We start from the raw sequence: 26009 nt of genomic DNA, 5'->3' as shown, positions 1-26009 counted from the left end.
CGGTGGTTGTGGAGGACGAGCCCAGGGCTGAAATGTTTGAGCTCCTGGACTATCCTTCTCCACCTAAGGAAGCGTCCACTGTTCCCTTGCACCATGTCCTGAAGAAGACATTGCTTGCGAACTGGACCAAGCCATTAACTAATCCCCACATTCCCAAGAAGATCGAGTCCCAGTACCGGATCCATGGGGACCCAGAGCTGATGCGCACTCAGTTGCCTCATGACTCTGGAGTTGTGGATTTGGCCCTAAAGAAGGCTAAGAGTTCTAGGGAACATGCTTCGGCGCCCCCGGGCAAGGACGCTAGAACCTTAGACTCCTTTGGGAGGAAGGCCTACCATTCCTCTATGCTCGTGTCCAAGATCCAGTCTTACCAGCTCTACACGAGCATACACATGCGGAATAATGTGCGGCAGTTGGCGGGCTTGGTTGATGCTCTTCCCCCTGAGCAAGCCAAGCCTTTTCAGGAGGTGGTCAGGCAGCTGAAGGCGTGCAGAAAATTCCTGGCCAGAGGAGTTTATGACACTTTTGATGTTGCGTCCAGGGCCGCTGCTCAAGGTGTGGTGATGCGCAGGCTCTCATGGCTGCGTGCCGCCGACCTGGAGAATAGAATCCAGCAGCGGATTGCGGACTCGCCTTGCCGTGCGGATAACATTTTTGGCGAAAAAGTCGAGCAGGTGGTAGAGTCTCTCCACCAGCGGGACACCGCATTCGACAAGTTCGCCCGCCGGCAGCCTTCAGCTTCTACCTCTACAGGTAGACGATTTTTCGGGGGAAGGAAGACTGTTCCCTATACTTCTGGCAAGCGTAGGTACAATCCTCCTTCCCGACAGCCTGCGGCCCAGGCTAAGCCCCAGCGCGCTCGCTCTCGTCAGCAGCGTGCGAATCAGCAAGGCCCCGCGGCTCCCCAGCAAAAGCAAGGGGCGAGCTTTTGACTGGCTCCAGCAGAGCATAGCCGACATCCAAGTGTCAGTGCCGGGCGACCTGCCTGTCGGAGGGAGGTTGAAAGCTTTTCACCAAAGGTGGCCTCTCATAACCTCCGATCAGTGGGTTCTCCAAATAGTCCGGCAAGGATACACCCTCAATTTGGCCTCACAACCTCCAAATTGTCCACCGGGAGCTCAGTCCTACAGCTTCCAGCACAAGCAGGTACTTGCAGAGGAACTCTCCGCCCTTCTCAGCGCCAATGCGGTCGAGCCCGTGCCATCCGGGCAAGAAGGGCTGGGGTTCTATTCCAGGTACTTCCTTGTGGAAAAGAAAACAGGGGGGATGCGTCCCATCCTAGACCTAAGGGCCCTGAACAAATATCTCGTAAAAGAAAAGTTCAGGATGCTTTCCCTGGGCACCCTTCTCCCCATGATTCAGCAAAACGATTGGCTATGCTCTCTGGACTTGAAGGATGCCTACACACACATCCCGATACTGCCAGCTCACAGACAGTATCTGCGATTTCAGCTGGGCGCACGCCACTTCCAGTACTGTGTGCTACCCTTTGGGCTCGCCTCTGCGCCCAGGGTGTTCACAAAGTGCCTAGCTGTGGTAGCAGCGGCGCTTCGCAGGCTGGGGGTGCACGTGTTCCCATATCTCGACGATTGGCTGGTGAAGAACACATCCGAGGCAGGAGCCCTGCAGTCCATGCAGATGACTATTCGCCTCCTGGAGCTACTGGGGTTTGTGATAAATTACCCAAAGTCCCATCTTCTCCCAGTGCAGAAACTCGAATTCATCGGAGCCCTGCTGGATTCTCGGACGGCTCGCGCCTATCTCCCAGAGGCGAGGGCCAACAACTTGTTGTCCCTCGTCTCGCGGGTGCGAGCGTCCCAGCAGATCACAGCTCGGCAGATGTTGAGATTGCTGGGCCACATGGCTTCCACAGTTCATGTGACTCCCATGGCCCGCCTTCACATGAGATCTGCTCAATGGACCCTAGCCTCCCAGTGGTATCAGGCCGCCGGGGGTCTAGAGGACGTGATCCACCTGTCCACGAGTTTTCTCGAATCCCTGTATTGGTGGACGATTTGCTCCAATTTGACTCTGGGACGTCCCTTCCAAATTCCTCAGCCTCAAAAAGTGCTGACCACGGATGCGTCTCTCCTGGGATGGGGAGCTCATGTCGATGGGCTTCACACCCAAGGAAGGTGGTCCCTCCAAGAAAGCGATCTACAGATCAATCTTCTGGAGTTGCGAGCGATCTGGAACGCTCTGAAGGCTTTCAGAGATCGGCTGTCCCACCAAATTATCCAAATTCAGACAGACAATCAGGTTGCCATGTACTATGTCAACAAGCAGGGGGGCACCGGATCTCGCCCCCTGTGTCAGGAAGCCGTCAGCATGTGGCTCTGGGCTCGCCGTCAAGGCATGGTGCTCCAAGCCACATATCTGGCAGGCGTAAACAACAGTCTGGCCGACAGGTTGAGCAGGATTATGCAACCTCACGAGTGGTCGCTCAATTCCCGTGTGGTGCGACAGATCTTCCAGGCGTGGGGCACCCCCCTGGTGGATCTCTTCGCATCTCAAGTGAACCACAAGGTCCCTCAGTTCTGTTCCAGGCTTCAGGCCCACGGCAGACTGGCGTCGGATGCCTTCCTCCTGGATTGGGGGGAAGGTCTGCTGTATGCTTATCCTCCCATTCCTCTGGTGGGGAAGACTTTGTTGAAACTCAAGCAAGACCGAGGCACCATGATTCTGATTGCTCCCTTTTGGCCGCGTCAGATCTGGTTCCCTCTTCTTCTGGAGTTATCCTCCGAAGAACCGTGGAGATTGGAGTGTTTTCCGACCCTCATCACGCAGGACGAAGGGGCTCTTCTGCATCCCAACCTCCAGTCCCTGGCTCTCACGGCCTGGATGTTGAGGGCGTAGACTTTGCCTCTTTGGGTCTGCCAGAGGGTGTCTCCCGCATCTTGCTTGCTTCCAGGAAAGACTCCACTAAGAGAAGTTACTTCTTTCATTGGAGGAGGTTTGCCGTCTGGTGTGACAGCAAGGCCCTAGATCCTCGCTCTTGTCCTACACAGACCCTGCTTGAATACCTTCTCCACTTGTCTGAGTCTGGTCTGAAGACCAACTCCGTAAGGGTTCACCTTAGTGCAATCAGTGCATACCATTACCAAGTGGAAGGTAAGCCGATCTCAGGACAGCCTTTAGTTGTTCGCTTCATGAGAGGTTTGCTTTTGTCAAAGCCCCCTGTCAAGCCTCCTACAGTGTCATGGGATCTCAATGTCGTTCTCACCCAGCTGATGAAACCTCCTTTCGAGCCACTGAATTCCTGCCATCCGAAGTACTTGACCTGGAAGGTCATTTTCTTGGTGGCAGTTACCTCGGCTCGTAGAGTCAGTGAGCTTCAGGCCCTGGTAGCCCAGGCCCCTTACACCAAATTTCATCACAACAGAGTAGTCCTCCGCACTCACCCTAAGTTTCTGCCAAAGGTTGTGTCGGAGTTCCATCTGAACCAGTCAATTGTCTTGCCAACATTCTTTCCCCGTCCTCATTCCTGCCCTGCTGAACGTCAGCTGCACACATTGGACTGCAAGAGAGCATTGGCCTTCTATCTGGAGCGGACACAGCCCCACAGACAGTTCGCCCAATTGTTTGTTTCTTTTGATCCCAACAAGAGGGGAGTGGCTGTAGGGAAACGCACCATATCCAATTGGCTAGCAGATTGCATTTCCTTCACTTACGCCCAGGCTGGGCTGGCTCTTGAGGGTCATGTCACGGCTCATAATGTTAGAGCCATGGCAGCGTCGGTAGCCCACTTGAAGTCAGCCACCATGGAGGAAATTTGCAAAGCTGCGACGTGGTCATCTGTCCACACATTCACATCTCATTACTGCCTGCAGCAGGATACCCGACGTGACAGTCGGTTCGGGCAGTCAGTTCTTCAGAACCTGTTTGGGCTTTAGGATCCAACTCCACCCCCCGAGGGCCCTGTTTGTTCTGTTCCAGGCTACACTCTCAGTTAGTTGGTAAATTTTTTAGGTCAATCTCAGTTATGTCCTCGCCGTTGCGAGGCCCAATTGACCAATGTTGTTGTTTTGAGTGAGCCTGGGGGCTAGGGATACCCCATCAGTGAGAACAAGCAGCCTGCTTGTCCTCGGAGAAAGCGAATGCTACATACCTGTAGAAGGTATTCTCCGAGGACAGCAGGCTGATTGTTCTCACAAACCCGCCCGCCTCCCCTTTGGAGTTGTGTCTTCCCTTGAAGTGTATTGTCTTGCTACATACTGGACTGGCCGGCTCGAGCCGGTTTCGGGCGGGAAGACGGCCGCGCATGCGCGCGAGGGCTAGCAAAGGACTTTGCTAGTGAAGTTTCCGATTGGAGGGGCTGCCGTGGACGTCACCCATCAGTGAGAACAATCAGCCTGCTGTCCTCGGAGAATACCTTCTACAGGTATGTAGCATTCGCTTTATAGTGTACACATAAGCAGTTATGAAGCAAAAGAAGTGTATGGGGCCACAGATAGAACCACAAGCTGTAGGGGGGTAGGATAATTTTTGATCAAAATGTTCAGAGGACAAAATAAAATTCCTCAAGAAATGTCACAATTGCTTATTTTGATCAAAGAGAGAGAGAGAGAGATTATCCTACCCCCTACAGCTGATCAGTCCACATTGGATGTAATGTCACTACTGAGAGAGGTCACCAAAGTGAATAATTCACATCATATTCCATATGGGTCGCTTCTACAAACATAGCTGATCACAAATGGCAACTGAAGGAGTTGAACACCATCATCCCCTCCTCCTGCATATCAAATTAACCGTTAAATGAATGCTATTGGACAATAGCTGGAGAGGGCTAAATAGATCTGTTTGTTAACCTTAAAATGGCTGCCTTCCATTGACTCCACTCTATTTTGTGATGCATAACTAGCAGCACAGAGCACCCACAGTAACCACTTGACTCTTACACCACTGTCATAATATATATTAAATCTGATATCTTTTGCTATGCAAGCTTATTTCAGTGATGTATTTCAGCATGCACCATTCATTGACTTAAGTGAGAGAGGTTTATAAAATTGTGCAATGTAGAACAAGGTAAAGGGAATAGTCAATTATGTTCACCCCCTGGTTCTATTATTATAACAACATATCTAGTCATAGCTTTAAAATAAATTCTAAGAAGGTGTTGTTTTCACTCAATAGTCATTTAAGCTCAGGAATTTATTTCTAAATCTAGTAGTATATCTGAGATTCTACAAGAGGTTGGACAAGTTTCTGGAAGACAGATCCATAAATAGCTTATCAAGGCAGACTTGAATGTCCCCAGCGCTCTCTTCTTCGGGAACAACATGGAACAGACTTTCCTGTTGGTATCTACTGGGTATTTGACCACACTGGCAACTGTCAAACAGGGTGCTGAACCCAATGTTGTGCTACAGCATGCAAAGGGGAAATTGTGTGCCAACCTTTGTTGACTTGGCTGTGTGTACAGCACAGCTACCTCACATTCATGGCAAAACACTAGTGTCACACCCTGTTGTTTTTTTTTTTAGATAAGGTTGAACCATTTTTCACACAATTTCAGTGAAGCTATCTGAAGGAGATCTCATTGGTGTGTCCCCTTAGGGTGTGAATTTGTCTGGTGGTCAGAAGCAGAGGGTCAGCCTTGCTCGAGCGGTTTACTGCAGCTCTGATATTTATTTCCTGGATGATCCCCTCTCAGCTGTTGATGCCCATGTTGGAAGACACATTTTTGAAAAGGTAGTTGGACCAAAGGGCATGCTGAAAAGCAAGGTGAGTGATTTCTTTAACTCTTCAAGTGGGTCACTTGGGGATTATGATTTGTATTTCCCTATTGAGGAAGTTGAAATAGCAATTTGGCTTGCCTCACCACGTGTGTTGATACAGAGTTGTGTGAAATGGCTTCAGTAATACTGGAAATAGTTGCCTACATTATTTGTATCATTTCAGCCTACCTTTATTTTGCTGAATGTAAACATTTAGCATGGTCTAGACCAGTGTTTCCCAAGTCCGGTCCTAGAGTATCCCTTGCCAGTCAGGTTTTCAGGATATCCAAAATGAATATGTATGAAAGATTTGCATATAATGGAGGCAGTGTATACAAATCAAGTTCTCAACCCAGCCCTTGTGACGCACCTAACCAGCCAGGTTTTCAGGATATCCACAATGAATATGTATGACATAAATTTGCATGCCCTACCTCTATTCTATGCAAATCAGTGTCATGTATATTCATTGTGTGTCTCCTGAAAACCTGAGTGGCTAAGTATGTCCCGAGGACTGGGTTGAGAACCTCTGGTCCAGACTGCCTTGATGTCATCATCGCTGGGGAATTGGGGGGGGGGGGGGGGTGGAGAGAGAGAGAGCTTTCTTACCTTATTTTTAATTTTATTTTTAGACTCGGATTTTGGTAACTCACGGTGTCAGTTATCTGCCTCAGATGGATGTTATCATAGTGATGGCTGAAGGTGAAATAACGGAGATGGGCTCCTATCAGAAACTTTTGATGCAAGATGGAGCCTTTGCTGAATTTCTCCGGACGTATGCCAATGCAGAGCAGAATGCGGACAGCGGAGGTAAGCTCTTCTGAAGCCTAATTCCTCATCCAGCAGACTGCCATGATTGAATACTTCCAGTATATGGTTCTTATATAGTTCAGAATCTTGTTTGTGATTTATTATGTACATTTATGTGTACTGTGCTGAGAACTGCTAGAATTGGCAGAAGTGATTCTAATAAAAAATTTATTTATTTTTGTTACATTTGTACCCCGCGCTTTCCCACTCATGGCAGGCTCAATGCGGCTTACATGGGGCAATGGAGGGTTAAGTGACTTGCCCAGAGTCACAAGGAGCTGCCTGTGCCTGAAGTGGAAATCGAACTCAGTTCCTCAGGACCAAAGTCCGCCACCCTAACCACTAGGCCACTCCTACATTTTATCTGGGTTTGCATTGATGCCTGTCTTTAGGGGCCTCTGTAGATACCTTTTTTTTTATACAGAAAGGTTTGGCTCTGATGGCTAGTTCTTGTATTGATTTTCATACTTGCCTATGAGAAACGTACTTTGCAATTTGGTGTTTTCTTCCTCTCCCACCCGCCCCCCCTTTTTTCCCCCATCTCCTCATACTGACCTGAGATGAGACTGTCTACTCGTGCAGACTGCAGCATCTCTTATGCTACCCAGGGGTGCTCTTGTGCTGCAGCTGTTACCACTCCTCCTAGCTTGTGACCATCACCTCTGTTGGGTATCTGAGAACATAAGAGGAGGGGATAGTAGATGGTATAGATGCAGACTGGATAGGCCATATGGTCTTTATCTGCCTTCATTTTTCTGTTTCTCTCTGTTTCTATAATAGGTCTGACAAAAGGTCTCTTTCAAACCAGCATCCTGTATCTGACTGTGATCAGTTCTGGTCAGAAGTACTTGGCAAAATTCCAAACAGTAGACCTATTACTTGTTGCTCACCCAGGGATAAGTGGTAGCTTTCACAGATACATAGTTAATAATAGTTTATTTGGATTTAACTCACCTTTTCATCGACCAAAATGAGTTACATAGAACACTTTTCCTCCAGGAATTTGTCTAAACTTTTTAAACTTAATCATGCTAGCTACCTTGACCATATCCTCCAGAAACAAATTCCACATTTCAGTTGTGCATTAGATGAAAAATACTTTTTCCAGTTTGTTATAAGTGTGCTACCGATCATTAAGTTCATGGAGCAATCCCCTATCCTTAATGTTATTTGAAAGGGTAAACAACTGTCCCTATTTTCCCATTTTACCCTACTTATATTCTGTCTCATCTCTATTCTTAGCTATCTCTTCTCCAAGCTCAGGAGCTGTAACGTGCTTAGCCTCCCTTTATAGGGAGTCATTACATTCCCTTCTGTCATTATAGTTGTCCCTCTGCCGGTCTGGCGTTAGGTGGGGGGTGCAAGCAGGGTGTAGATTTACACCCTATATGTGTGTAAATAAAGAAACTGACACCTGGTATAAAAAGAATAATAAAAAAGTTTTATTATTTATCGACTGCCCCCCGTTGGGCAGAAGCATCCGAGGAACACTCAGATGGGAGCGAAAGTTATTTTTATCAAGAATACAAAAAGATATATGTGCTTAGCAGGAATACAGAGATATATTTGCTCAGCTTTAATATTGCTTTTGCTCAGGTCACATATATGCTACTCTGTTTATATTCACTTTCTTTCACACTGAACCCAATGTGTACGTCATCCCTTTCTCTTTGAAGCTCGTTCTCACATTACATTTCTTATCTACAAAGGGGTGCAATCAACATTCTTTCTGTTCCCAGCACAAACTTTCTCCCCTCCCCCTTAGACTGTCTCTGCTTCACACCAAGCTGCATCTCAGCTCAAGGTTACTTCTATAACTCCCTCTTCGTTCTGTGACTTCATTATTGTTTTCACAAGCCTGTGGACTCATATCTCTTTTGCCTTTAATGCCTGCATTCCACTGACCATAGAAACTTCATACAATTCAACAGTTTTTCATTATATTTCTGTTCATTATTATTAACAAGGGCCATTGCTGTAGGTCCTCATACCACAGGGAGCCCCAGGTTTACCTGAAGCTGAAGAAGATGCAACCTATTGGTGGGCTTTGGGCCCCCCTCAAGTTTCTGACCTGTATCCCAGCATGTCTAATCCAGCCCTGCTTCTTTGTACCTTTTCTAGTTCAGCTATATCATTTTGATACATGGTAACCAGAACTACACACATTAATCAAGGTGCAAGTGGCAGAGTGGATATATAGAGGCATTAAAGTATTCTCTATTTTATTCTCCATTTCTTTCTGAACAATTACTAATATTCTGTTTGCTTTTTTGACCATCGCTTCATTGTTTGCAATGACTCGAAGATCACTTTCTGGATTGTGACTCTTAATTGTGACTTTCTTCCCAAGGACTGTTTTCCGCAATTTGGTACAATCAATGGTGCTCAGTCATCTAGATTACTGTAACGCACTCTACGCTGGCTACAAAGAGCAGATAATCAAGAAACTTCAGACAGCCCAGAACACTGCAGCAAGACTCATATTCGGCAAAACAAAATATGAAAGTGCTAAGCCCCTACGAGAAAAATTACACTGGCTCCCACTTAAAGAACGCATCATGTTCAAAATCTGCTCCCTAGTTCACAAAATCATTCACGGAGACGCACCAGCCTACATGTCAGACCTGATAGACTTACTACCCAGGAATGCCAAGAGATCATCCTGCAAATTTCTTGATCTGCAGTTCCCTAACTGCAAAGTTGTAAAATACAAATTAATGTACGCGTCAGACTTTACATACTTGAGCAAAGCAGCGATGATCCCTTTTGCATTGGTTTGAGATCCTTTGCTGGTGTGCAGTGGGGCTGTTTATCCCTTTCTTTCCTTTCTGTACCTGCATTATTCACAGCTGTGACTACAATTCGATAAACTAGGCCCTCACATTTATGTGTTCGTTATGTGCATAAATGGCCCATATGTTTGCACATATGCACTGACATTTAAATCTCTCCATGGCATAAATGCACAGGTGGCAGCTGTGCATATCTTTCAACTGAAAGGAAGCTCTAAAACAAGAGGACATAAGATGCTAAAGGGGGATATGCTCAAAAGTAATCTAAGGAAATATTTCCTTATGGAAAGTGTGGTGGACACGTGCAGTGACGCAGTGGAGGTGGTGGGAGATGAGGACTGTATCTGAATTCAAGAATGCACAGGACATGCATGTGGGATCTGTTAGGTGGAGGAAGATATAGGAGATGGTATGGCTGGGCAGACTGAATAAGCCATATGGACTTTATCTGCCGTCATTTTCTATGTTCCTAAATGCAAAAATTCTGCCTAAGCGCCATCTTGCGAATACGTGCTTAACTTAGTGTATTTGCAAGGAATGTGTACACAGGGGTAGGACATAGGTGGGGGTCCCACTTACAGAATAATGTGTTAGCATGGGTACTTGCCGTATTTAGTAATGAAACATGCATATGTGTGTTGGATAGCCATAATGACTATGCATGAGAGAATTTTGTTTGTATTGGATACCCAGTGTGTGCAGATTTTACTGTGGATTTTCTGAAAACCTGATTGATTGGTGGGGTCATCAAGGTAGATTGGGAATCTCTGGCTTATAGAGTTGCAAACTAGATTTACCAAGGATTTGACCGTTTATTAGCCTTCTGTCATGTTACAGTGATGTGTATTTTGTAACCCTTCTTTTCACTATTATTTTTCTTATGTTTCTGTTTTGCTGCCCTGAACACACAGATGATAATAGAGAAGAGGAGAAAGGTTTGTTGGTGTGACCTCTAGTTTTAGGTTGTTTGCACCTGTAGTGGACATGGATTTCATGTAGAAATAGTCAGCTTGATGTGTAATCTTTCTTTTTACTCATTGCTTTTTTGCTGTCATGGATACAGGTGTGCAGGAAGGAGCAGAGGAGGAAGGTTTGTGTTTCTGATGCTTTGCTGCATGCAGATTTTTGATGTGCTGCAATAGATTGCACTGTGCACAGTGCATCTATGCAGGCTGGGATGCAGCATGAATAAGCCAGAAGGACCTCTCTCAGCAATAACCTTTTACTACATCACTGTCTCAGCTTCTGCATGACAATCTCATATTTTATGGAACAGACAGTATGAGAGAGTCTGCTTTGTACGAAACCTGAGAAAGAAATGAGTGTTATCAGTCACTTTAGATGCATGCTGCTGTTTTTCTTTTTTGAAAACTTGATATGCTATTAGAACTTCATAACAACTATAGTTCTGTGCAGGTACTTTTAATTCAGCTTGCATGGTATATTCAGCATTTTACAAGTAAAACAAGAACAAAACAAAAACTAACTTGTCGAATCAAACAGAACACTTTTGGCCTTCCAGCTCAATTAGAACTGACCTATTCTGGGCTGGAGCACTATCAATCAGTCATTCATAATTACCTGGGGTTTTTTTCTCCCTCATATACCCCTTTCAAAAGGTCAGGCTCAGTCATGGCATCAATAGTACCCTGATATTAATGCAATTGGAATTTTTCTTCCCCCCCTCCTATAGGGGTCCTTTTACTAAGGTGTGCTGAAAAATGGGCTGCTCTAGTGTAGGCACATGTTTTGGGCGCGCACAGATCTATTTTTCAGCACGCCTGTAAAAAAGGCCTTTTTTAAAATTTTTGCCAAAAATGGACGTGCTGCAAAATAAAATTTGGCGTGCGTCCAGTTTGGGTCTGAGACCTTACCCCGCCACCCATTGACTTAGCGGTAAGGTTTCACGGTCACCGTGAGGTAATCGTCTACATGCGTAGAATGCCGATTAGCGCCCGTTTTCCGCCACACGCAGGAAAATAAAAACGATATTCTGGTGCACGTGGAAGGGCATAATCGAACGCGAACGCCTATCTCCATGGGCGTCTATGTCCGAAAACAGGTACGTGAAGAGGTGGGACAGACCGTATTTTCGAAAAAATGGACGTTTTTCAGCTGGGCGTTTGTTTTTTTTAGCGATAATGGAAACTAAAAACGCCCAGCTCAAAAACGTCCTAATCCGAGCCATTTGGTCATGGGAGGGGCCACGATTTGTAGTACACTCGCCCCCCTGACATGCCAGGACACCAACTGGGCACCCTAGTCAGTGCGGTGGACTTCAGACATGCATAGCTCCCTTACCACGGGTGATGAGCACCCAACCCCCCCTCCCCCAAAACCCACTACCCACAAATGTACAACACTACCATAGCTCTTAGGGGTGAAGGGGGCACCTACATGTGGGTACAGTGGGTTTTGGAGGCCTCCCATTTACCAGCACAAGTGTTACAGGTGGGGGGGGGGGATGGGCCTGGGTCCACCTGACTGAAGTGCACTGCGGTACCCACTAAAAGTGCTCCAGGGACCTGCATACACGCAGGCCTCTAGGACTTGTTGCTGCTATATAACATTGGCACACCAGTTGACACCTGAAGACTAATCTCTCCGAAAACGTCCTTTATTGGAATAACCGCCTTTACTCACAGTTAACTGCAGATCAGAGGTTGTGCCCCACTGGCAACGAGTCTCCCTGGTACTGAGATGAGCAGTAGGTCAGAGCTGGCAGAATGGTGTACAATGCCCTCTTCCAGCCACATTCAAGGTAAGAACTAAGTTCTGTAACGTGGCTAACACGTGAAAGGGATCTAAAACTGGCTTACAAAAATGGCCACTACCTCATGGACTACCGGAAACAAAACAGGGCACACTCTGACCCAGTAAGCAGGGGGAAAAGCACCATGGAGGTAGAGCCTACCAACTACCAACATCGTGAGCATTTGCCACAAGCTAGTGGAATCACGGAGCCCAATACCCTACACCCACCACAATGCATTGCTGATGTGACTCTGCAGTGCGCATAACAGAAAAGGTGTCACACTCACCCAAGAGCCACATCAGAACCAGGGAAAGGCTGTCACAGGATAGAACACATTTTGCTGTCATGGAGGTGGGTACGGCATTTGAGGCTGGCATATAGGCTGGAAAAAAAGTTTTTAAAGTGGGGTTTTTTTTGGTGGGAGGGGGTTAGTGACCACTGGGGGAGTCCGGGGAGGTCATCCACGATTCCCTCCAATGGTTATCTGGTCAGTTGGGGCACTTTTTTGGGACCTGTTCGTGAAAAAAAAAGGGTCCAAAAAAAGTGACCCAAAATCGCGGTAAAAACGCCTTTTTTTTCCCGATTATCAGCTAAAGACACCCATCTCTCCTCAGCCGATAACCACGCCCCAGTTCCGCCTCCAACACGCCCCCGTCAACTTTACCCGTTTCCGCGACGGATTGCAGTTGGAAACGCCCAAAATCGGCTTTCGATAATACCGATTTGGGGGCCCATGGGAGAAAGACACCCATCTCCCGATTTGGGTCGCAATATAGGCGTTTTTCTCTTTCGATTATAAGCAGGATAGTGGACACGCCTGAAAAACGAAATTACCACCCGGCCACGCATTAGCTGGGCAGTAACTCCAAACTGACGCGTGTAGGATGTCTACGCAGCTTAGTAAAAGGGCCCCATAATGTGAGGGCCATGAACCCTGCTTCTGCAACATCCCTAATCTCGACCAGGCTATGGAGCTGAACAGCAGTCACTGAGCCACCCATCTGCCCCTGATTTTGTGGTGATATTTACTGGGTTAACCTAAAAATGATCAAGATTACAGTGCACATACCCTTTCAAGATGACATAAGGCATCTGAAAAAGGAAACTACTTTTTCTCAAAATGCTCAATTAGGTCATTATTAGATCCATTTTGGGTAAAGCCAATAAGAAATATCACAACCTGCACAGAATTTGGTTTGCTCAAGAAAATAAGAATAGCCATACTGGGTCACACCAGATGTCCATCTAAACCAGCAGGTCACGAGTACCTGGCAGGATCCCAGCAAGTAGCAAGTTTCCATTCTACTTACCCTAGGGATGAGCAATGGCTTTCCCTAGATTAATATAGCTACTACATCTCAGCACCATGGAAGGGTCAAGGCGGAGAGATGAAAAAAAAAATCATGAGGCACAAAATTGTCTACATTACAACTGTGGCATATCACATTTAAGTTCTTGAAAAATAAGTTTAGCAACTTTTGTAAAAATGTTTCCAAAGGCGGACTAATTTTTTTACTGAAATGTTCTGAGAGCAACTAAATTCTAGGCAGGGCTCCAAGCAGTTGTTTCTTCTCTTCGTGCAGATGTTTTGGTTTCTGGCAAGTGTAGCAGGGACTACCACGGAGCTAGCCAGTACCCTGTCTTCTCTCTTCAGGTCCAAATGCTTCCTCTACAGTGTCATTGCATTTTTCTTCCTCCTTCCTTTGAGAGATCTTCAGTTGTCTTGATTTCTTTTCAGCTTATTATTTGACACCCCCCATTTCTCCCCATACTTGCTTATACATGACTTACATTTTGATGGGTCAGGGAGGCCTCCCCCCCTTCCAGTAAGTATTTATTGTAAAAGACCTTAGGAAATCAAACCCAATATCGATGGTGCTTGCAGTTTTTCATTTAAGGTTTTTATAGGGACAGCCCTTCCTTATCTTTCCTTCTTAATCTGAAATAGAATTTTTAAAAATTAGGATTGTAAGCAAATTACACTCTAGAAAAAAACAGAAAATGGCTAAGCCAACTAGTTCAGATTAATAAGAGGTTAATCTCCAAACAATGAAAACTCAAAAGGAAGAAAATTGAAGAATGGAGCTAAGCAACCAAACCCCACAGTTTTAGTAGTACTAGCTTTCAAGTCTTCTCAATCAGTCTACAGATGAGGAAACCTTATTTTCATGTTCAGGTAAGAGTCTCTCCAAAGCAGTATCAAAAAATATATAATTCTTTCTTAATAAGGAAATATAACACTTCGAGGAAATTTTAGAAAGAAAGTGCTCTAAATTACGATGTTAGGTTTATTTAAAAGAAAATATGATGACTTCTGTGTGTGTTAACTGAATTTTCTGAATAATTTTCCTCTCCGTTATATCTTTGAATGGTAGTTCTCAAAAGGTTTAGACCAAGTAGTTTTTCACCTGTTCCTTTGGGCTGCTTCTAGCATCTTGCAGGATTTGTGAGCACTGTTCCTTCTAAGCTGTGTGGGCAATGGGGGTCCTGTTTCAGTATCACATTTTCAATAGAAAGGAACAGTCAAGGTCTGCAGGACTCCAGAGGAATCTGCCTGTCCCTAGTGATGAAAAACACAGTATTGAAGACTCCTCCCCTTACTGGCAGCAGTGTGGTTGGAGGACTCACACTGCTTAGAGGGAACATTGTGAGCCTTTTCTGCAGCATCCCTAATGGAAAACATGAGCCAGGTATCGAACCCAAGTCCTGGCTCAGTGCATTCTTCTGTACATTCTGTTCTAAACTGGAAGTCATGACAGTCTTTTGCTTGATATTTTGCTCTTTGTAATACAATACCTTGGTTTTTCAGATTTTAAAATGCTCAAGGTTGCTCACTTTCCTAACTCAGCAATTATGCTATATACAAGTTTGTATATTTAAAAAAAAAAAATTCTACTCTGTTCCCAAGTTCTAGGTGGACCATAAATCAACATACACATTTGTGCTTATTACTGTTCATAATACTTTTCCCTATGTACAATCTCTATTTTATATTTATTCTGGAGAGGAAAAATGCAATGAAGCAGTGTTTTGTTCAAAGCATGCAAAACAGCATGTGAATTTAATGTTCAGAGGTGTGATGCATTAAAAGGACTTCTCAGTGTGTGCTTTCATTAATGATGCTTTTAATAAGGAATAAACACAGAGGATCCCTAGTTGATGCTATTAAAAAAAATAAAAAGTAACTGAAAAGCCAGAGATGAACTGTGATCTATGGCATTGCAAAAACAACAAAACAAAACTAGCTGGGCTTTATGGTGGTGGATTGCTGCCATATTTGTATTTTTCTGTATTAACTAGTAGTGCAGTGTTTCCCAAGTCGGATCTGGAATATCCCCTTGCTGGTCAGGTTTTTAGGGCATCTACAATAAATATGCATGAGATTGATTTGCAAACACTGCCTCCATTATATGCAGATTTTTCATGCATAGTCATGGATATCCTAAAAACCTGACTGGCAAGAGGATGCTGCAGGACTCAGTTGGGAAACACTGCACTAGTGTATTTAGTTGGAAACCATCATGGTTAATAAAACTTTAATGGAAATTAAATTGGGAAGGGGAGGGGGGAGTTGTGTGAAGAAACTATACAAGAGAAAAGGGGTAAAAGTGCACACTTTAATCAACTTCACTAACTGAGACAAGGATGATCCTGACTTCTATCCCCTTTGAAGCATGGCATGTTAGATTTCTGCAGTGTGAAAGTGTTGCCTTCTTGGTGGGGTTGGATTAGGTTCTGAAGTGACCTTATCTGCCCTCAGTTCTCATGCTATATCTTTGTGTCATAGTTTTTCCTTTTGTTGCAGATGCAAGTAGTCAGACAGAGGCAAAGCGTATGGAAAACGGTGTTCTAGTGAATGAGCCACCCGAGAAGCACTTTCTCAAGTATGTGTTAAGTCTTTCAGTGTGGTTTTTTTTTCCTATTCCCTACACAGTGTGAGGTTTTGCCAGAAAAAAATTGGTTCTGGTTAAGTACAAATCAGTACCTTTCCATTCTTGCTTATTCATATTTGTATTTTAGAATTCTCCGAGGACAAGCAGGCTGCTTGTTACATATGGGTCAACGTCCGCGTAGGCCCAGGAAACGGCAAATTTTTCACCATCAAAATTAAAAAGTTTTGTCAGAGCCTTTCGGCGCACAAGCGCGGACGACTTCCCGCCCATTGCATGAGCATGCCTCAGTTTTCTTTTCTCCACGTTGAGGTGCTGTAGAGTTTTTCTGCGCTCCTCTCAGGCCCAGGAAAGAGTCTTTGCGTATTTTTGGCTTTTTGCTTTATTTCAATTCTACAGTTTAAAAAAAAAAAAAGTTCCTGTAGTTCCTTTTACTTTTGTCCCCTTTTAAAGTTTCCTTTTGTTTTTGACGTGGCCGTCTTATCCCCTTCTTTTCTGTGCCCTTTTTTCTCTTAACAGGCACAATCGTGTCTCTTGATTTCGCTGAAGCCGTTTTTCCTTCCATGTCATCGAAGACACCCAGCGGCTTCAAACATTGTACTCGGTGCAACTGGACCATCTCAGGTACCGATACCCATGCCTGGTGTATCCAGTGCCTTGGGCCTGACCATAGCCCAGCCGCTTGTAGTCTGTCTTCGTATGAAGAAACGGACCCAAGCGTCTCGAGAAGCCCAACTAGAAAAGCTTTTTGGGGCTCGGTCCGGTCCGTCGGCATCGGTACCGAGGTCAGCGGCATCGACGTTGGGAGCAGAGATAATGTCTGCTGAGAGACCAACCCGCGTTGGGCGCAGTGAGGCGTCAAGTGGGTCTCTACCTGCCTCGAGGCCTCCTGTTATGCAGGCCCCTCGGGACCGACCTTCGTTGGACCTGGCCCCGAGGAGACGTGAGGATTCCATGTCTTCCTCATCGGTACCGAGGAGTCTCGATGACGGGCTTCGAGCGAAGGCGAAGAAGCACCGTCATCGTTCTCCTTCGACGCATGGTACCAGGAGCTCCGGGGCGTCGAGAGAGTCGGTACCCGAGAAGCGTCTGCGCCGAGAGGATCACTCCCCCTCGATACAGGAGGTGCCGATGTGTCGGTCTCCTAGCAGCTCGATACCTGCTCCCAAGCCTCTACTGATTCTGACTCCGCCTGTTCCACTGACCCCGCAGCCTTCTCCGATGGCGACTCTCGATGAGCGCATCTGGACCTTGTTTACAGCACTTCTGGAGGGACTGCTACGTCAATCTGCTTTGGTGTCGGGGGTGCTTGCGCCTTCTGTACCATCTGCTGCAGTGGTGTCTGGCCCTTCTCCTATGGTAAGGTCTCCGACTGCAGTGCTGCCTGCGGCATTGGCTGCCACCCAGGTCGATTCCCCTTTGACGTTGGTGGAGGGAGCTTTGCCGCAGTCTGATCGGGCGTTGGCCCCTCGACATCGCCATAGAGGGCATTGTTCCTCGGCATCGAGGCAGTTTCATTGTCGAAGTACCTTGACACAGGCTTTATCCGACACTGAGCAGAAGCGTTCGTGGGAGTCAGAGGAAGATCCCAGGTACTTTTCTTCTGATGAGTCCTTTGATTCCCTCTGATCCTTCCCCTCCGCCAGAGAGGAGACTATCTCCACCGGAGAGTCTGTCTTTTTCCTCTTTTGTCCGGGAAATGGCTATGGCTATTCCCTTCCCCGTAGAGGTTGAGGATGAGCCCAGGGCTGAGATGCTCGAGTTCCTGGATTATTATTCTCCACCTAAAGAGGCTGTAACAGTTCCTCTGCATAAGGTACTGAAGGAAGTCCTTATGCGAATCTGGTCGGCCCCTCTGTCCCCGTGGTCCCGAAGAAAGCTGAATCCCAGTATTGGATCCATGGTGAACCGCCCCCAGGCAGAGAAGCTAGAACTCTTGATTCTTTTGGGAGGAAGACGTATCAGGCCGCTATGCTCACCGCCAAGATTCAGTCAAACCAGCTTTTCACGAGCGTGCACTTGCGGGACTCGATACAGCAACTGTCGAGCTTGGTTGATGCACTTCCTATGGAGCTGGCCCTTTTCGCCAGGTGGTCAGGCAGCAGAAGTCGTGTTGAAAGTTCCTGGCCAGGGGTACATTTGACACTTTTGATGTAGTATTCAGGATCGCTGCTCAGGGTATAGTGATGCGCAGACTCTCATGGCTGCGTGTCTCTGACCTGATACGCGACGGTTATACTGGTTTTATGTCAGCGGACTACTATGTATTTGAATCTCTGATCGAGCTGTTTTTTTCAAGCTAATTCTTCATATATCTATTAACAGGACTTGCTCCGTCTGCCTAATATTTGGCAATAAAGGATTCTTGTATAGCCCCTGAAGCAGCCCGGATGGGCGAAACACGGCCTGTGTCGGGCTGTCTATATTTACATAAATATTGATATATTGTTTAAATAAATCACATTTTACCTTTACACGATCTGCTCTTTTTGTTTTCCATCTTGGAGTTTGCAGACCGTCTGCCTTTGTGCTTTCTTGGATCTGACCTGGATCATTCTGTCCAGCAGCGAATGGTGGATGTTCCTTGCTGGGGGGACAACCTTTTTGGTGAAAGAGTAGAGGATCTTGTTGATCAGATCAAGAAGCATAATGATGCTATGGATTCTCTCTCCCACCGGCGCCTTCTGCTACTGCCTCCTCATCTAGGAGGTATTTTGGAGGGAAGAGGAGTGCTTCCTATTCCTATTCTAGGCGTAGGTACACTCCTGCTTCTCGGCAGCCTGCCTAGGCTCAGCCCCAGCGCGCTCGTTCTCGTCAACAGCGTGCGTCTAAGGCCCATTCTGCTCCCCAGCAAAAGCAAGGGACGGGCTTTTGACTGGCTCTAGTTAAGCATAGCCTCAATAAAAGTGTCTGTACCGGACGACTTGCCAGTTGGAGGGAGGTTGATATTTTTTCACCAAAGGTGGCCTCTTATAACCTCCGACCGGTGGGTTCTTCAAATAGTCCGGATATGATACACCTTCAATCTGGAATCCAAACCTCCAAATTGCCCACCAGGGGCTCATTCATACAGTTCCCAGCACAAACAGGTACTTGCAGAGGAACTCTCCACCCTTCTAAAGGCTCAAGCGGTCGAACCACCAGGGGAAGAAGGGCTGGGATTCTATTCCAGGTACTTCCTTGGGCAGAAAAAGACAGGGTGGATGCGTCCCATCCTAGACCTAAGGGGCCTGAACAAATTTCTGGTTCGAGAAAAGTTCAGGATGGTTTCCCTGGGCACCCTTCTTCCCATGATTCAGGAGAACGATTGGCTATGCTCTCTGGTCTTAAAGGATGCTTACACACATATCTCTATTTCCAGCTCACAGGAAGTATCTTCGATTTCGGCTAGGAACTCAGCACTTTCAGTACCGTGTATTGCCTTTTGGTCTGGCGTCTGCGCCCAGAATGTTTTACAAAGTGTCTGGTGGTAGTAGCAGCGTCACTACGCAGACTGGGAGTGCATGTGTTCCCTTATCTCAACGACTGGCTGGTGAAGAGCACCTCAGAGGCAGGCGCTCTACAGTCCATGCGAATGACTATTCAGGTGCTAGAGCTACTGGGTTTCATGATCAATTACTCCAAGTCCCATCTCACCTCAGTACAGAAGTTGGAATTCATTGGGGCTCTGTTGAACACAAAGACAGCTCGAGTTTATCTTCCCGACGCAAGGACAGACAACCTCATGTCCCTGGTGTCCATGGTTCGAGCGTCTAAACAGATCACGGCTCGGCAGATGTTGAGGATTCTGGGGCACATGGCCTCCACAGTTCATGTAACTCCCGTGGTACATCTACATATTAGATCAGCTCAATGGACCCTAGTTTCCCAGTGGTATCAAGCTGCGGGGGATCTAGAGGATGTAATCCAACTGTCCACCGACTTTCGGAATTCTCTTCAGTGGTGGATGATTCGATCCAATTTGACCTTGGGACGTCCATTCCAAATTCCTCAGCCACAAAAAGTGCTGACGACGGATGCATCCCTCCTGGGGTGGGGAGCTCATGTAGATGGGCTTCACACTCAAGGAACTTGGTCCTTTCAGGAAAAAGATCTTCAGAGCAACCTCCTGGAACTGCGCGTGACCTGGAACGCTCTAAAGGCTTTCAGAGATCAGTTGTCCAACCAAATCATTTTAATTCAGACAGACAATCAGGTTACCAACAAGCAGGGGGGCACCGGATCTCGCCCTCTGTGTCAGGAAGCCATCCAGATGTGGCTTTGGGCGCACCGTCACGGCATGTTTATGCAAGCCACTTATCTGGCAGGCCTAAACAACAGTCTGGCCGACAGACTGAGCAGGATAATGCAACCTCACGAATGGTCACTGAACATGGGAGTAGCCCGCAAGATCTTCCGAGTGTGGGGCACCCCTTCGGTGGATCTATTGCCACTTAGATCAATCACAAGGTCCCTCAGTTCTGTTCCAGGCTTCAGGCCCACGACAGACTAGCGTCAGATGCCTTTCTCCTACATTGGTGAACAGGCCTTCTGTATGCGTATCCTCCCATACCTTGGGAAGACTTTGCTGAAACTGAAGCAAGACCGCGGAACCAGGATTCTGATTGCGCCCTCTTGGCCCCGTCCGATTTGGTTCTCTTCTTCTGGAGTTGTCCTCCGGAAAACCGTGGAGATTGGACTGTTTTCTGACCCTCATCACCCAGAACGAGGGGTTGCTTTTACATCCCAACCTCCAGTCTCTGGCTCTCATGGCCTGGATGTTGAGAGCTTAGAAATTGCCTCTTTCGGTCTTTCAGAGGGTGTCTCCCGAGTCTTGCTTGCTTCCAGGAGACTCCACAAAAAAGTGTTACTCTTTCAAATGGAGGAAGTTTGCAGTGTAGTGTGACAGCAAGGCCTAGATCCTTTTTCTTGTCCTACACGGACCCTGCTTGAATAGCTTCTACACTTATCAGAGTCTGGTCTCAAGACCAACTCCGTAAGAGTTCACCTTAGTGCGATTAGTGCTTATCGCCATGTAGAGGGTAAGCCTATCTCTGGACAGCCTTTAGTAGTTCGCTTCATGAGAGGTTTGCTTTTGTCAAAGCCCCTGGTCAAACCTCAACCAGTGTCATGGGATCTCAACGTCGTTCTCACCCAGCTGATGAAAGCTCCTTTTGAGCCACTGAATTCCTGCCATCTGAAGTACTTGACCTGGAAGGTCATTTTCTTGGTGGCTGTTACTTCAGCTCGTAGGGTCAGTGAGCTTCAGGCCTTAGTAGTGCATGCACCTTATATTAAGTTTCATCACAACAGAGTAGTCCTCCGCACTCACCCTAGGTTCCTGCTAACGGTGGTGTCGGAGTTCCATCTGAACCAGTCAATTGTCTTGCCAACATTTTTCCCCGTCCTCATACCCGCCCTGGCGAAAGCAGTTTTGCATACCTTGGACTGCAAGAGAGCATTAGCCTTTTACGTGGAGTGGACAAGGCCCAGTCCACCCAGTTGTTTTCTTTCAACCCCAACAGGAGGGGAGTGGCCATTGGAAAACACACAATCTCCATTTGGCTAGCAGATTGCATTTCCTTCACTTATGCCCAAGATGTCACAGCTCATAATGTTAGAGAGCCATGGCTGCGTCAGTGGCTCACTTGAAGTCAGCGTCTATTGAAGAGATTTGCAAGGCTGCAACGTGGCCATCAGTCCACACATTCACATCTCACTACTGCCTTCAGCAAGATACCCAGCACGACAGTCGGTTTGGGCAGTCGGTGCTGCAGAATCTGTTCGGGGTTTAGAATCCAACTCCACCCTCCTAGACCCATTTTTGTTCTGTTCCAGGCTGCGCACTCAGTTAGTTGTTTATGGTTTCAGGTCAATCTATGTTATGTCCTCGCCATTGCGCGGCCCAATTGACCAATTTTCATTGTTTTGAGTGAGCCTGGTTGCTAGGGATACTCCACATGTGAGAACAAGCAGCCTGCTTGTCCTCGGAGAAAGCGAAGATACTTACCTGTTCTCACAAACCCGCCCACCTCCCCTTTGGAGTTGTTGTTCTTTGTTTATATGCTTTTTGATTAAACTGAGGAGGCACGCTCAACGCAACGGGCGGGAAGTCATCCGTGCATTTGTGGTGCGCGTGCCATAAGGCTCTGGCAAAACATTTTAATTTTGCTGGTGAAAAATTTGCCATTTCCTGGGCCAACACGGCTGTTGACCCACATGTGAGAACAATCAGCCTGCTGTCCTCGGAGAATACCTGCTACATGTAAGTATCTTCGCTTTATTGTTCACCTTTTCCAAATCTGAGCTCAAGGTGAGCTGTGTTCAGGTACATAAGTTATTTCCCTATCCAAATTGGCATAAAATCTGTCAGCAGGATTTGAACTCTAGCTTCCCTGGTTTAGTCTACTTATTGAATCCCTAAGTGGCTACTCCGTTCTGAATTGTATGAGAAGCTGTCATAAGAAAGTTTTTATGTTCATGAATAGATATTGGTAGCTGATTTTTAATTTGGCTATTATGACTTAAAATAGATTTTGTTTTAATGGTCACAAGGCATTAGAGTTCACTAAGAATACATCGTTTTGATGAGAACATTTTGTTTTGTTTTGGGTTTTTTTATTTAAAGAATATTGGGTATAGTAAAGCTTTAAAAGCTGCTAAAATAAAATGTATTTTAGCTCCCAGTTGCAGTAAATGCCCTTTGGGCACGATGCTTATAGTCAATAAATAACGTAACTGTGTTTATAGGCTCTCATTGTGAGCTTTACATCTTCAACTCTTCCAGAAAGGGCATTGTTTATGGGAGATGTGGTTTAAATTTTTGGACATTTTTCTTTAACACAACGGTTGACTTCTTTCATATGTAGTGTTTATTTAAGATACTTGCTTACCACTGATGTACAGTTCTTAGCAATTCACGACTCAGTCAATATAAAGAGTAAGAAGCTCTTTTGATTCAGCACCAGCAGCAGACTTGTTACACTTGCCATTCATTCTTTTATAGCAGGCAACTGAGTTCCTCCTCGGAAACAAGTAGATCATTGCATCTGAGTAGCTCGGTAGACCTGCAGAAGTCCACGTCTGAAAAGGAAGCTTGGAAACTGATGGAAGCTGACAAGGCCAAGACCGGCAGAGTATGATGACACAATCTGGTTGATTTTGAAAACCACTTTTGCAATCAGGATTGGGTACTGCTGCATAAACACTTTTTAGTTTTCAAATGCCATTGCCAGCCTATGTATGGATCAGTTTTGTCCATAAGTCAACATCGTACCAAGTTTTTTCACTTATAGGGGCCAGGGACACTCTGGGGGCAGGTATCCATATCACGCCTGTAGAAGTATCTCCAGATTTTTATCCATGTATCTGCTACTGGAAATTGACCTCAATGTTTTACCTCTTATCTGTGTTCAAGAAGGGATGGAGACATTCTGTCTTTGTGTTCTTCCAGCCAACAAGCTGGTGGTGTACTGGAGGTGGTGTGGAAGGGGGGCTCTTTTTATTACTCCAATAGCTCCAAAAAAGGTAAATATTTGAATCCCAATTTAATCTGAGGCTGACCAAAACTTTATATGTATATATAAACACACGATCAGTTTCTGCCAAAGCTGAAACCATGGCCATAGCTTTTTGGCTGAAACTGGGCAGAAAAAGGATTTGGGCCAGTTTCGGCACCATAACCAAAACCAAAATTCAGTTGGCCTCTAAATCTGTGTTAGTGGGGTTTATACCTTTAGATTGGACCAATTTCCTTTTTTCAATACTTTTTTATTTTGGCAAAGATGCAAATATGCAAATTATCAAGGAATGATGCAGCATATGACAACAGTTTCTATAGCCAAAGGGCTGGCGATTACTAGTAATCTAAAAATAGGTATAGAGAGAGGGTGTAGAATGGGATAATTTTGATGCAGCACAGAATGTGTAAGACTTTTATTTGGAAGGGAAAGATATTTTCACTTTTTTAGCCACAATTAAAAGGATTATTAAATGGACTTGGGGAAAATCCACTATTTCTGGGATAAGCAGTATAAAATATTTTGTACTTTTTTGGGATATTGCCAGGTATTTGTGACCTGGATTGGCCACTGTTAGAAACAGGATGCTGGGCTTGATGGACCTTTGGTCTTTCCCAATATGGCAATACTTATGCACTTATGATTTTCTAATAGAGACAACCAGATGTGTATGTAAACTATGATAAGTTTTAGATATAATTATTTTATGGTTTGCTTCTACAAATTAAATACAAGTGGACCCTTGGTAACACCCTATAAACCCTAAGGTTGAGAAAACAATCTATCTATACTAGTGAAATGTGGATATGGCGTCTCACCAAATCTACACAACGGATCTCAGCATTAGCTTTCACTGTAGTAAATGTATTTGCAGCAAATTGCCACAGTGAGCCTTAATTGGGAATCCTGTAGCTTAAGAAAGTAGAAAGTAGGCTGGTGTCATGCACTAACAAAAGCCATTCGTTTTAACAGACATTACTTGGGTTTGGGGTATTACGTTTTTTTGTAGCGGGTTGAGTACTGTGACACCTTCATGGGCTGCATTTTTCTGTTTATCCATCAGACCCTGGGTTCTAAGCTGATCCTGAAATTGTTCTGCTTGGGATAAAGGACTCCTTTCTGCTGAGCTTTTTGAAAGATGCTATTTCTAATTCTTGCTGGATTATTTTAGTAATTTATTTTGTTTTGTTTTATATACACCATTTTGAATGGACTAGCTTGATCCAAAAAGAGGGTATTTAACATTTTATTAAATAAATTAATAGTCTATCAAAGCTAAAAGAAGGGGAAATATATTAGCTCAAATGCCACCTAAAGATGCCCTGAATATGCAGTTATAAATTTAAATTGGATATAGTTAGGCCAACTGTTTTTATGTAGTCCTCTTTATCCAGGTAAAGTTAACCATATCATTGAACGTTCCTTTTCTGTTTAAAATGTAACCACTGGCCAGTGCAGGTTCCGCTGTTATATGTTTAACTCCAAAGTTAACCAAATAAATTGTTTTGAATAGCAATCCCGACTGTTATAAACCTTAGTTGTGTTAGCACTATAATGTAATTTATTTTCTGAATGTGTTTTTTTTTTGCCTCCTTTTCCTTTCTAGGTAAGGCTGGCAGTCTTTTGGGAATATATGAAAGCTATTGGACTTTTTATCACTTTTTTGAGCATTTTCCTCTTTATGTGCACTCACGTAGCCTCTTTGGCTTCAAACTACTGGCTAAGCTTGTGGACAGACGATGAGGTGGTTAATGGAACCCAGCAGTACACTAAAATTCGCTTGTCAGTGTATGGAGCGTTGGGAATTTCACAAGGTTTGTCTTAAAATCTTTAAGACCACTCTAAATATCATTTCTAGGTTGTCTCAGTAACACATAGATGTTTGACATTACCATCATTTGGATTCACCTGGCACAGACTCTTCCTCCATCGGTGCTGTATGTTTTGTTTTATAGTAGTTTTCAGAATGTTTGGACAAATAAGTGATAGCTTTCTAACAAGTTTTCTCATTAAACACCAATATATATATTTTTTTTACTTTAATTTTTTTTTATTATTTCGATTAAAGATGCAAACTGTTCAGTACTAATACCAACATTTTTCTTCTCACTGGTATACACATTAAACAGTCATACTGTAATAATAATTTTAAAAATAGATCCATATTAGACAAAAATAACTTATATGCCACACAAAGTCAGACTAGAGTCTCCTCAATCATGAAACACCATTATCAACAACCATCATTCCTTACACCCCTGCTGTCTCAGAAATAACCAAGATTTCAACAGCTTCTGGAACATTTTTGTTCAGATCCTTTTAGGTAGCCTATTCCAGTGTTTCCCAAGTCCGGTCCTGGAGTACCCCTTGCCAGTCAGGTTTTCAGGATATCTACAAGAAATATGCATGAAAGAGATTTGCATATAATGGAGGCAGTTTATGCAAATCAAGTTCATGCGTATTTATTGTGGATATCCTGAAAACTTGACTGGCAAGGGGTGCTCCAGGACCAGACTTGGGAAACACTGGCCTAGTCCACC

The 26009-nt window shown here is 45.3% G+C and overlaps 1 protein-coding gene across 1 annotated transcript in view; it reads left to right on the top strand.

The window, feature by feature from the left end:
* Nucleotides 1-26009, top strand: part of LOC115475638 (multidrug resistance-associated protein 1-like) — a 181862-nt gene that overhangs the window by 111938 nt on the left and 43915 nt on the right. The window contains exons 18-22 of the mRNA XM_030211527.1: nucleotides 5563-5730; nucleotides 6356-6533; nucleotides 15886-15964; nucleotides 22956-23085; nucleotides 25076-25283. Of these exons, the coding sequence (XP_030067387.1) occupies nucleotides 5563-5730; nucleotides 6356-6533; nucleotides 15886-15964; nucleotides 22956-23085; nucleotides 25076-25283 (763 nt within the window). The remainder of the gene's footprint in view (nucleotides 1-5562; nucleotides 5731-6355; nucleotides 6534-15885; nucleotides 15965-22955; nucleotides 23086-25075; nucleotides 25284-26009) is intronic.

The sequence above is a fragment of the Microcaecilia unicolor genome, chromosome 8, assembly GCF_901765095.1.
Source record: "Microcaecilia unicolor chromosome 8, aMicUni1.1, whole genome shotgun sequence".
Lineage (NCBI taxonomy): Eukaryota > Metazoa > Chordata > Amphibia > Gymnophiona > Siphonopidae > Microcaecilia > Microcaecilia unicolor.
The sequence above is the reverse complement of the archived record's forward strand: the minus strand, read 5'-3'. Positions and strand labels throughout refer to the sequence as shown.